Genomic DNA, 11957 nt, shown 5'->3' with positions numbered 1-11957 from the left:
CGAGCAGTTTGGCAACGTTTTGTGGCCTCCAGATTCCATCGATCTGCGATTCCAGCAGCTCTCTTTCTGTTTGCCACTGAGTGCATAAGAAAAAAGTATGTTCTGCATCATCTATATCGGCATCGCCATACACGCAGCTTGGCTGTTGGCGTAGTCCTCTTTGGTGCAGGTACTTTCCGAAGTATCCGTGCCCAGAAAGCAGCTGTGTCAAATAGTAGTTTACTTCACCGAAGTCGCGGTTGCTCCATATTTTTACGTCAGGTATTTGTTTTGTAGTCCACCTACCGGTTGCTTCGTTTGTCTAGCGATCTTGCCACTGTTGCATAGTTTCCTCTCTGGGGTCGGTGTCAGATTCTTGGTTATTTTGGCGCTTTAGCCAGGTGCGCCGTCGCTCTCTGGCCTTCAGATCTATGGGGATTTCGCTGCTAATCACCAAGACTGCTGCTGTCGACACTGTCCGGTATGCGGACGTTACTCTAAGTGGCGCCGTCCTCTGGACGGCCAACAGTGTTTTGCATTTTTGTTGTATGGTCAGGGTGTCTGCCCATGCTTCAGAGCCGTAAAGCAGTATGGAGTTTACTGTTGACATCAGCAGTTTACGCTTGCCCTCAGTTGGGCCACCAACGTTTGCCATCAGCTTACTGAGTGATGCCACTGCCCTTGACGCTTTTTCCACTGTGTGGTTTATTTGGGTCCAGAAAGTCATTCTTGGGTCGATACGGATGCCTAAGTAGTTGAGTGATAATTTTGTTTTTATTATGTCGTCGCTCACGTGCATGTTCACTTCCAGAGGGATGTGCCGTTTTGTTAGAATTATTAGTTCTGTCTTCTCTGTGGCGAGCTTTAGGCCGTGGGTTTCGAACCAAGCCATTGCTCGCATCATGACTTGGTTTAGCTTCCGCTGCGCTTCCGTCATGTCGCGTGCCTTAATGATGGCGGCGATGTCGTCGGCGAACCCGACCAGGTTGCAGTCGTCTGGCATTTCTATTGAAAATATGCTGTCATAGCTAGCGTTCCACAGGTCCGGGACGAGGATAGAGCCCTGTGCAGCACCCGAAGTGACGGTCTTTCGCCTGGTCCCACTTTGCGTCTGATATATCAGCTCTCGTTTGCTTAGGTAGCTGCGGACCATGCGCATCAGGTAAGCTGGTGTTCCGAAGCGTTTTTCTAACGCGTCGATGACGTTAGTCCATCGCAGACTGTTGAAGGCGTTTCTAACGTCAAGAGCGGCCAGGAGCACTATTTTTCTGGAGTAGGCGTTTACTCTCTGTGCATCGCTTACCGCTTCTATGACGCACTGCAGCGCTCCAGCTGTCGATCTACCTAGTCGAAAGCCATGCTGTCTGTTTGATAGGCCACCTGCCCTTTCTATGGCTGTAGATAACCGAGGTTTTATTAATCTTTCTAGCAGTTTCCCCGCTGTGTCAAGCATGCATAGCGGGCGATATGCACTTGGGGTAGCTGGGTCTCCTTTCCCTTAGTCTATTACCATTAGGTGCTGTGGCTTCCTCTGGAAAAATTCCTTCCATCAAGCAAGCATTATATGTATTATATGTTTAGCAGGATTTTCGGGCATGCGTCTGTTATGGCTTTTAGTGCTTCGGAAGGAATCCCATCGACTCCGGGTGCCTTGTTGTTTTTCAAAGATTTTACTGCCGATCTGAAATCATTCTCTGTAAAGAAAGGAGGCTCTTCGAGGGCGTCTCTGGGTCGGTGGGTCGTTCGTGCTGTGGGAAGAGCGTGTTGACTATATTGGCCATGACGTTTTCGTTGAGCTCCGGAGTCGGCCCTTGCGCGTTACGATTTTGTAGCCAAGACCCCATGGGTTGGTATTTATGTCATTTCGTAGCTCTTCCCATTTGCTCTTTTTGCTGTGGACAATGGCAAGGCGCTTTCTAGCTTATTTGTGCTCCTCGCTTTCCGCCATAGCACTGCTTCGAGATCTGGCTCTAGTCATTTTACTTCTCGCTCGTAGGCAGGCTTTTCGGAGCTCCGCGATCTGCTCGTTCCACCAGTAAGGAAAGCTCCTTTTAAGGAAGCTCGTCGTTTTGGGCATCGCTGCGGCGCAAGAATGCTCTATGGCGCGCATGGTGTGGCGTACTATGCTTCTTGCGTCCCTAGGGTCTACGCCTGTTTCCATACTTGCGTCTAGTACTTCGATGAGTTTCTCGGTGTCCAGTTTTTTCGCGATCCACCTTCGGGTGATTTTCTTATCATGATCGGGCCGACGTCTGTGGTTTGGGTTTATGGAGAAGCAGATATACTGGTGGTCACTGCCCGTGTAGTCCTCCAAGACACCCCACTCCTGTAGTTTGCTCGCTGCTCTTTCTGTCGCCAGAGAGATGTCTGGGATTGTACCCTCGCATCCTGGTCTGCAAAAAGTGGGTGTGGACCCTTCATTTGCGACCACTAGCCCGAGCCTGGCAGCCATGTCAAGTACCCGTCTGCCCCGGGGGTTTGTTGTCGGCATTCCCCACTCGATGGCTCTAGAGTTGAAATCACCCGCGATGATCAAGTCTCCGCCAAGCTGCTGTGCTTGGTCTTCTATTGCGTCTAGCTTCGTCTTAAATTCATTTATACTGTCACTAGGCGTCAGGTAGCAGCTCATGATTGTACAGATTTTAGTTTGTGCCCATACGAAGCCTTGTCCGGCACCACTTCTTGTGACGGTGAAGTTGTTCATGTTTGGCAGCCAGATGGCTGCCGTCCCGGTGTTGTCAGTTAGGAATGTACCATTGTTGGGAATCTTGTACTGCTCACTGATAATGACAACATCAACCGCCTTCTCTAGCACGAGCTGAGAGAGAAGCGAGTCGGCTGTCTTGCTCCGGTGCATGTTTGCTTGGAGGATCTTCATGTTTGGGCTCTTACCGATGCACATTTGCTGGAGGATGTGGTCAACTGGTTTCATTCCGGCCGTGGCGCACACGCAGCATTTTGGAGGATTTTTGCATTCCTTGTGCTTATGTCCAATTTCGCCGCACCGGATGCAAAGGTTTCTTCTGTCTTAATGTACAAAGGTTTATGCAAGAGTTAACTAAACACTATTATAAACACTATTTAATTAAAAATTACAATAAATTCAAAAAATTAAGTTGATAAAAAGCTAATGATAGATTTAACAAATTATCAAAATTGAAATAATTTACTATGAGTAATAACTTCTTGAACAATAGTCTCCATTGTTTGCATGAAGCTCATTCTGTCCTCAATTATCGATTGTATCTGAGTTTTGTTGATGAACAACGCCACCACAAATACTCCAGAAGATAAACCAATAGGCTAATGGGCAGACCCACCACAACCACGATCCAGGCTGTGCTGAAGAACTCCAGATTCAGTGGCTCCACAGGATACGTATCGAGAAAAACCTTGGCGTAATTGGCACGCACAGCGTAGATGAATGCCATTTCTTCCCAGTACTCCCAGAGACCCGCCTGCCTTACATACAATGTGAAGCGGTCAAGGGCAGCGGCAAAAGAAGCATCTTTTTGTAAGGGGAGAGCGTTGACGAATCCATTGAAACAGACCTGGGACAAGTGGAAATAGGGCTGAATGAGCACCGACTGCTGGCGATTAAAGAATTCCCACGTATCCTCGGTGACCACATAGGCAAATTGTCGAGGCGGTGCAGTCAATAGATTTTGATAATCCTGCCAAATAAGTGGTTTAAACTGCGGATTTAAGGACGAAACATCCAAGCCGGGTAGAGAGCGTATCTCCTCCAAGAGAGTATCTGGAATGATAATCCGCACTCGGGATTCTATTAAATCAGCCCAGGTGTTGATGGGTTTTACAAAGACTGGCTTCATATCGAATGACGTCATATGACTGATGTGATAATTGGAAATTATGAATCCCTGAATGTAGAGCAGCGTATAGAAGACTATCCTTCGGTATGGCACATGTATCATTCGCACCCGCATATTCATGTTGGGACTGTACATAAGGAGCGCCATGGCGTGCAGCAGATTCCGCGTATACGATCGGGTTATGGTCTCCTCCCAGTGAACATAGCGCAGCAGAAAGGCCACATAGAAGATGCTCAGAAAGAGAGATGTCCACACATATCGCCCCAGGGGCCAAACTATGTACATCCACTTGGGCAACTCCGGTGCAAGCGGCACCATGACGCAATTCCTCATCATCTCGAACGGATAACTGTACTGCATAATGTTGCTGGCGTCATCCAGCAGTGTTCTAAATAGCACTCCATGCAACGAAACATTGTAAACACCCTCTGCAAAAAGTTCCTGCAGATCGCTCTTGTCGGGCAAACTGTCCATGTGGTCCAGCTGCAGATCGTAGTGAAATACCTTGGCAAAGTTCTGTATGGTCTCCGCATAGGGTCCACGGTAGTAGGACTTAGCTTTCCTCGAGTCATTGTAAATGAACGCGTATGGAATGTCCGTGCTGAAGGGCGAACGAATAGGCTCCTCCATTGTATTGCCGTCGACTGTTGGCGGGACTCGTGTTGCATGCGCTATTTATAGGAGAACTCCAACAAAATCCAACTCCAGTTGCAACTGCAAATTATCTGACTGCAAAAAACCGAATAAAACAAATTCAACGAATCAATCGTGACCCTGAACTGGCTAGACTGCACGGCGGCTAAAATCATGCAGCCAGTTGCCAATCAGGTGGTTACTGGTTACAGCTTGTTCAAGTCGCACAATATTATTGAATCATAGAAAAGGAAACGAATAATATAATCAAACTATTAAGCAAGTATTTTAAATATAAAGTTACTTAATTAAATAGTATATTGTTATACATATTCCATCTATTAAGTTATTTATATTTATATTATTATTTGTGGCTGTATAGAAAACATATTTATAATTTTGAGAAATAAAATATATTTACATTCTTAATACATGTTAATAACATTATTCTTAAAAATATATGATATAATAAAATATATCGTTATTTATATTTATAATAGTATTGAGATATTACTAAATCAGAGAAGAGATATTTTATATGTATCTATTGATTCTATTAAAATTGTTCCTTTAAATAAATTCAATTTAATTACAAAAACTGATATTCCTTTGTTAAACATAATTAAGATTTATAATACAATAATATATTAAACAAGTTTTTAAATTGTTATGGTATTATTTATTTTTAAATCTTTCAATATTCACATATACTTATTTGTTTGATATAAACATATTTACTATAATTCAGAGATGTACATTAAAAAAAAACAAAATTAATATTTGTTATATATCAATTTTATACCACAATAAATAAAATATCTTTTAACATATATACGTATATAATTCCTTTTAAATGAATTGAGAAAATCTGAAAATAGTTATTTAATGCATCTTACTTTCTTATTTTACAAATATATACAGTAGAATCCGGTTATAACGACTCCGCTTATAGTGTCCGACCAGTTATTACGACGAAAACTCGATGGCTTGGTTGGTCCCCATACAAACTTATATGCTTAGAACGTCTCCGCTTTTAGCGACTAACCGCTTATACCGACGAAATTTTTCAAAATTCAACCGGATATTGCGACGAAAAAAAAAAATCAGAGAAATAATGCCAAAAAATTTAAGCATCAAACGACGCTGTTAGAAATGTATGTATTTAACAGTGATAGGCACTCTTGCTTGTGTTCGTAGGAACGACAGGAAGGTTCTTATATTCTCACTACTCTCTATTATGCTAAGGATCATGCAGGTATACGATTTATTATGGAACAACGTTGATATTAAATGAAATTTACACATTTTTTTTGTTTTGTTTAAAAAATTAATTTGTTTTATCTTAAAATCCTATTACGAACATGGCAACCATAAACAAAAGAAACAACATTTGTTTTGCTCCTTTCGGATAGTGCGTCTTCCGGGTATAACGACGTAAAATCGTCGGTCCCTTGAATTTGAAATATTTGACCAAACAGTACATCTATTTACTTTTTAATGTAAGGAATTTTTGATATAAGTTTATGGTTTATAATAATAGTATAATTTGATAAACTTAAATATTACAGACTGATGATGCCGGTAGCTTCGATAGGGTGTACCGACTAGCCTCCACCGCTGTAACATACATTTTATCAAAAACTTTTAAACCTGATTTTACCACTGTGCAACAATTAATAGAAACATTTTTTGTGCTGCCCTTTGACCTCTGCAAAATACATTTATGTGTGGATTATAGTTCTGCCCACTTAATTTATATATAAGCCATGTCGTATGTTAGTTGCTGAACAGGAAAGGAGGGGCAAATAATAATTATGCAGCCCAGAAGAGTGCACGCGAAATGTGTAGTACTCGAGGTCCCGCCACAGGGATGAGTCCATCAGCATGGGATAGGCAAGGTGGAAGGAACCAAAGCAAATGTCGCTAAACTTGAAATGAGGCTGCTTCAAGTGCCGCTCCTGTTCAAAAACTGCCAAGTATCCTCGGTCACAAAGTAAGCATACGAGCTGTTGAAAGCCATCTGATGCTGAGCATAGACTCCGCTGTCCACAGGTCGTAGAAGTTTGCGAAACTCCGTCGGAAGATCTGACTGCATTTCCAAAAGGAACTCCAATTCATAGTCGATAATCATAACTGGCAGTTGCGCCTCCACCAGATCCTCCATTGTGTTGAGCTGAGCGTGAAACAGATTCACAGTCAGAATGCTGCCAAGTGTCGAAGTGTAGTACGCAGACAAGAAGAAGCCATGGAAAAAGACGGCGACTAAAAGCAGAATTCGCAGTATTGATGGCTGCATCAACTGTCGACCTGTTGCTATATTGATGATGTAGCAGAAAGAGTTTAGCAAGGCGGCAATGAAGGATTCTGCAGCACTCTCTGAGGACAGCCAAATCCAGAGTAGCTCCAGCGACAGCAGAGCCACAAAAGCGCCAACCACGAAGAACCACACGACACCAGAGAAGGGCTGCACAGCATACAAATAGGTGGAGACCTTGTTGTACAGCGGTACCATCAAACACCAGCGCACTACGAGCAGAGGATAGCTCTTCTCCAGCTCATCGTCGGACCGGAAGAGCGCGTAGGCATGGGCGGAGAACTCAATGCGACGTTGACGAACCAGCTCCAGGGTTAGCTTCATATTAACCACCTGACCGCCAAGTGCATCCTTGGGTAGTTCCAGCTTAGTGAAGCTTCCGTTGAGATGCTGAACAAAGGTTTCTATGATGCGATAGGTGCTCCCCTCATAGTGTCCGCCAACCTCGAATAAATGTGGGGCGTCCTCTCGCAATGGTGTCGCAAAACTGAACCCTCTCACATCCATTTGAGCGGTAACCATTTCCCTGCGTCTACGTTGAAAATACCTATTGAGATCTGTGCGATTCTCAATTTGCTTTGCGGGATATCTTGCGGTGCCAAAGAGCTGATTACTTCCATCCATCGATTCGAAATACAGCAGCGAATTCTCAAACTGATACTCGCCTAGAAAGTGGCACATCTCATAGACAGGCTCCATGTCTCCAATCTTATCCATCATCATAAATACACTGAAGTAATAGTGCCTGGCCAGCAGCACTTTGTTGACCACCTTCATAATTGGATCTTCGACTCCGGTGGTGAACACAATGCTCATGTGATTACGCTTGGCAGAAGGGTAGAAGGGTATTATGCCGGCTGGAAATGTATGTAACAGGTAGAAGGAGGACCCTATAAAGTATATATATTCGTGATCAGCGTCAACAGCCGAGAGGATCCAGCCATGTCCTTATGTCCGTCTGTGTGTCTGTCCGTCCGTCCGTATGAAACATTGGATCTCAGAGACTATAAAAGATGGAGCTATCAAGTTTGTTTCAAATTTTTGCCACGCCCACTTCCGCCCACGCAAATCAAAAAAATCGAATAACAAGCGTAATTTTAAAGCTAGATTTGCGAATTTTACAATACAATTATATACAATACAAGTATATACAATAATTACTGTAGTAATTATGATTCCTGAAAATTTGGTTGCGATCAGATAAAAATTGTCGAAGTTATTAAATAAATACTTTTGTATGAGCAAAAACGCCTACTGACAGGGGTCTCAGTTGCTTTGGCTGACAATCTGGTATATTGTGCCGTCTGTGGTATATTTTAAATGTGGTACCATATCGATATACCAAATATATCATTTAGTATATTTTTAGTATTTTTTTTTGCATTATATTCGGTACATTTTGAGAAAAATACCGCAAAATATATTTCTTGTATTCAAAATGGGTAGCGGGTGTGTCACACAATAATAATAATAATAATAATAATTTTTTTTTTTTGAGGTAGGGAAGAAAATGTCTACACACCACCATAGCGACGTCTCAAACCATGGCTGTGCGGGGATCGCATATGCATGCTGACCCGCTCCCCTTTCGCTGTTTCAGGGCGGAATTCCCCAGCCCGGAACCGCATTTGAATGCGCATAACTTCAGGCTGGGCGCTCTGGTGTTCTTAGCTCATCGTTTCACCTGCGTCCAGGCGCCTCTTTTTGCGTCGGAGGATTCTCTCGACGTGTCTCGTTATTAATTTCCAGTTTTGCTCGTTTCTTACGAGCAGTTAGGCAACGTTTTGTGGCCTCCAGATTCCATCGATCTGCGATTCAAGTAGCTCTCTTTCTGTTTGCCACTGAGTGCATGAGAAAAAAGTATGCTCTGCGTCATCTATATCGGCATCGCCATACACGCAGCTTGGCTGTTGGCGTAGTCCTCTTTGGTGCAGGTACTTTCCGAAGTATCCATGCCCAGAAAGCAGCTGTGTCAAATAGTAGTTTACTTCACCGAAGTCGCGGTTGCTCCATATTTTTACGTCAGGTATTTGTTTTGTAGTCCACCTACCGGTTGCTTCGTTTGTCTAGCGATCTTGCCACTGTTGCATAGTTTCCTCTCTGGGGTCGGTGTCAGATTCTTGGTTATTTTGGCGCTTTAGCCAGGTGCGCCGTCGCTCTCTGGCCTTCAGATCTATGGGGATTTCGCTGCTAATCACCAAGACTGCTGCTGTCGACACTGTCCGGTATGCGGACGTTACTCTAAGTGCCGCCGTCCTCTGGACGGCCAACAGTGTTTTGCATTTTTGTTGTATGGTCAGGGTGTCTGCCCATGCTTCAGAGCCGTAAAGCAGTATGGAGTTTACTGTTGACATCAGCAGTTTACGCTTGCCCTCAGTTGGGCCACCAACGTTTGCCATCAGCTTACTGAGTGATGCCACTGCCCTTGACGCTTTTTCCACTGTGTGGTTTATTTGGGTCCAGAAAGTCATTCTTGGGTCGATACGGATGCCTAAGTAGTTGAGTGATAATTTTGTTTTATTATGTCGTCGCTCACGTGCATGTTCACTTCCAGAGGGATGTGCCGTTTTGTTAGAATTATTAGTTCTGTCTTCTCTGTGGCGAGCTTTAGGCCGTGGGTTTCGAACCAAGCCATTGCTCGCATCATGACTTGGTTTAGCTTCCGCTGCGCTTCCGTCATGTCGCGTGCCTTAATGATGGCGGCGATGTCGTCGGCGAACCCGACCAGGTTGCAGTCGTCTGGCATTTCTATTGAAAATATGCTGTCATAGCTAGCGTTCCACAGGTCCGGGACGAGGATAGAGCCCTGTGCAGCACCCGAAGTGACGGTCTTTCGCCTGGTCCCACTTTGCGTCTGGTATATCAGCTCTCGTTTGCTTAGGTAGCTGCGGACCATGCGCATCAGGTAAGCTTGTGTTCCGAAGCGTTTTTCTAACGCGTCGATGACGTTAGTCCATCGCAGACTGTTGAAGGCGTTTCTAACGTCAAGAGCGGCCAGGAGCACTATTTTTCTGGAGTAGGCGTTTACTCTCTGTGCATCGCTTACCGCTTCTATGACGCACTGCAGCGCTCCAGCTGTCGATCTACCTAGTCGAAAGCCATGCTGTCTGTTTGATAGGCCACCTGCCCTTTCTATGGCTGTAGATAACCGAGGTTTTATTAATCTTTCTAGCAGTTTCCCCGCTGTGTCAAGCATGCATAGCGGGCGATATGCACTTTTGGTAGCTGGGTCTCCTTTCCCTTATTACCATTAGGTGCTGTGGCTTCCTCTGGAAAAATTCCTTCCATCAAGCAAGCATTATACATGTTTAGCAGGATTTTCGGGCATGCGTCTGTTATGGCTTTTAGTGCTTCGGAAGGAATCCCATCGGGTCCGGGTGCCTTGTTGTTTTTCAATGATTTTGCTGCCGATCTGAGTTCATTCTCTGTAAAGAAAGGAGGCTCTTCGAGGGCGGGCGTCTCGGGGTCGGTGCGTCGTTCGTGCTGTGGGAAGAGCGTGTTGACTATATTGGCCATGACATTTTCGTTGAGCTCCGGAGTCGGCCTTTGCGCTCCTAGCTTGCGCGTTACGATTTTGTAGCCAAGACCCCATGGGTTGGTATTTATGTCGCTTCGTAGCTCTTCCCATTTGCTCTTTTTGCTGTGGACAATGGCAAGTTTAAGGCGCTTTCTAGCTTCTTTGTGCTCCTCGATTTCCGCCGTAGCACTGCTTCGAGATCTGGCTCTAGTCATTTTCCTTCTCGCGCGTAGGCAGGCTTTTCGGAGCTCCGCGATCTGCTCGTTCCACCAGTAGGCAGCTTTCCTTTTAAGGAAGTTTGTCGTTTTGGGCATCGCTGCGGCGCAAGATTGCTCTATGGCGCGCATGGTGTGGCGTACTATGCTTCTTGCGGCTGTTTCCATACTTGCGTCGAGTACTTCGATGAGTTTCTCGGTGTCCAGTTTTTTCGCGATCCACCTTCGGGTGATTTTCTTATCATGATCGGGCCGACGTCTGTGGTTTGGGTTTATGGAGAAGCAGATATACTGGTGGTCACTGCCCGTGTAGTCCTCCAAGACACCCCACTCCTGTAGTTTGCTCGCTGCTCTTTCTGTCGCCAGAGAGATGTCTGGGATTGTACCCTCGCATCCTGGTCTGCAAAAAGTGGGTGTGGACCCTTCATTTGCGACCACTAGCCCGAGCCTGGCAGCCATGTCAAGTACCCGTCTGCCCCGGGGGTTTGTTGTCGGCATTCCCCACTCGATGGCTCTAGAGTTGAAATCACCCGCGATGATCAAGTCTCCGCCAAGCTGCTGTGCTTGGTCTTCTATTGCGTCTAGCTTCGTCTTAAATTCATTTATACTGTCACTAGGCGTCAGGTAGCAGCTCATGATTGTACAGATTTTAGTTTGTGCCCATACGAAGCCTTGTCCGGCACCACTTCTTGTGACGGTGAAGTTGTTCATGTTTGGCAGCCAGATGGCTGCCGTCCCGGTGTTGTCAGTTAGGAATGTACCATTTTTGGGAGTCTTGTACTGCTCGCTGATGATGACAACATCAACCGCCTTCTCTAGCACGAGCTGAGAGAGAAGCGAGTCGGCTGTTTTGCTCCGGTGCATGTTTGCTTGGAGGATCTTCATCTTTGGGCTCTTACCGATGCACATTTGCTGGAGGCAGGGATGTGGTCAACTGGTTTCAGTCCGGCAGTGACGCACACGCAGCATTTAGGAGGATTTTTGCATTCCTTGTGCTTGTGTCCAATTTCGCCGCACCGGATGCAAAGGTTTCTTCTGTCTGGGCCTTTGCACTCATAATAATAATAATAATAATAATAATAATAATAATAATAATAATAATAATAATAATAATAATAATAATAATAATAATAATAATAATAATAATAATAATAATAATAATAATAATAATAATAATAATAATAATAATAATAATAATAATAATAATAATAATAATAATAATAAATTGTTTACTTGTTCACATATTCAATCATAAACATGTAAAGTCTTTATAAAATAAAATCCTTACCCAATGCAGTTATTCCCATAATAGTAGTATATTGCAATTAGTAAAAAATGAAAGACAACTTTTAAACAGGCTCTAAATAAGTCCCTCGAATAGTCGAATTATTATTTACTACATTTAAATATAAAGAATATCAACATTAATCAACAATTTTAGCACTAACTTCAAAACTCCGTAAGAT

At 44.2% G+C, this 11957-nt stretch overlaps 3 protein-coding genes across 3 annotated transcripts; all 3 read right to left on the bottom strand.

Annotated features, from left to right (window-relative positions):
- Positions 1-3163: 3163 nt before the first annotated feature.
- Positions 3164-4755, bottom strand: LOC133843745 (uncharacterized). Its single transcript, XM_062277415.1, has one exon. The coding sequence runs from the start codon at positions 4440-4442 to the stop codon at positions 3213-3215; it is 1230 nt and encodes a 409-aa protein (XP_062133399.1). The 5' UTR covers positions 4443-4755; the 3' UTR covers positions 3164-3212.
- Positions 4756-6039: 1284 nt separating this feature from the next.
- LOC133845275 (uncharacterized) lies at positions 6040-7608 on the bottom strand (the record flags this gene model as incomplete). Its single annotated transcript, XM_062279683.1, is given in 2 exon segments — positions 6040-6411; positions 6414-7608. Coding segments are annotated over 2 exon segments (1413 nt in total), but the record flags the coding sequence as incomplete, so codon positions are not given.
- Positions 7609-8825: 1217 nt separating this feature from the next.
- Positions 8826-9158, bottom strand: LOC133845272 (uncharacterized). The gene has a single exon (XM_062279682.1). It carries the CDS (start codon positions 9156-9158, stop codon positions 8826-8828), a length of 333 nt encoding a protein of 110 aa, XP_062135666.1.
- Between the last annotated feature and the right edge of the window lie 2799 nt (positions 9159-11957).

The sequence above is a fragment of the Drosophila sulfurigaster genome, chromosome 3, assembly GCF_023558435.1.
Source record: "Drosophila sulfurigaster albostrigata strain 15112-1811.04 chromosome 3, ASM2355843v2, whole genome shotgun sequence".
In the NCBI taxonomy this organism is placed as follows: domain Eukaryota; kingdom Metazoa; phylum Arthropoda; class Insecta; order Diptera; family Drosophilidae; genus Drosophila; species Drosophila sulfurigaster.
Note: the sequence above shows the minus strand (reverse complement) of the source record. Positions and strands in the feature narration are given on the sequence as shown.

Coding starts and splice junctions, on each gene's coding strand:
- LOC133845272 (XM_062279682.1), bottom strand. CDS start 9,158: ATGGCAAACGTTGGTGGCCCAACTGAGGGCAAGCGTAAACTGCTGATG.
- LOC133843745 (XM_062277415.1), bottom strand. CDS start 4,442: ATGGAGGAGCCTATTCGTTCGCCCTTCAGCACGGACATTCCATACGCG.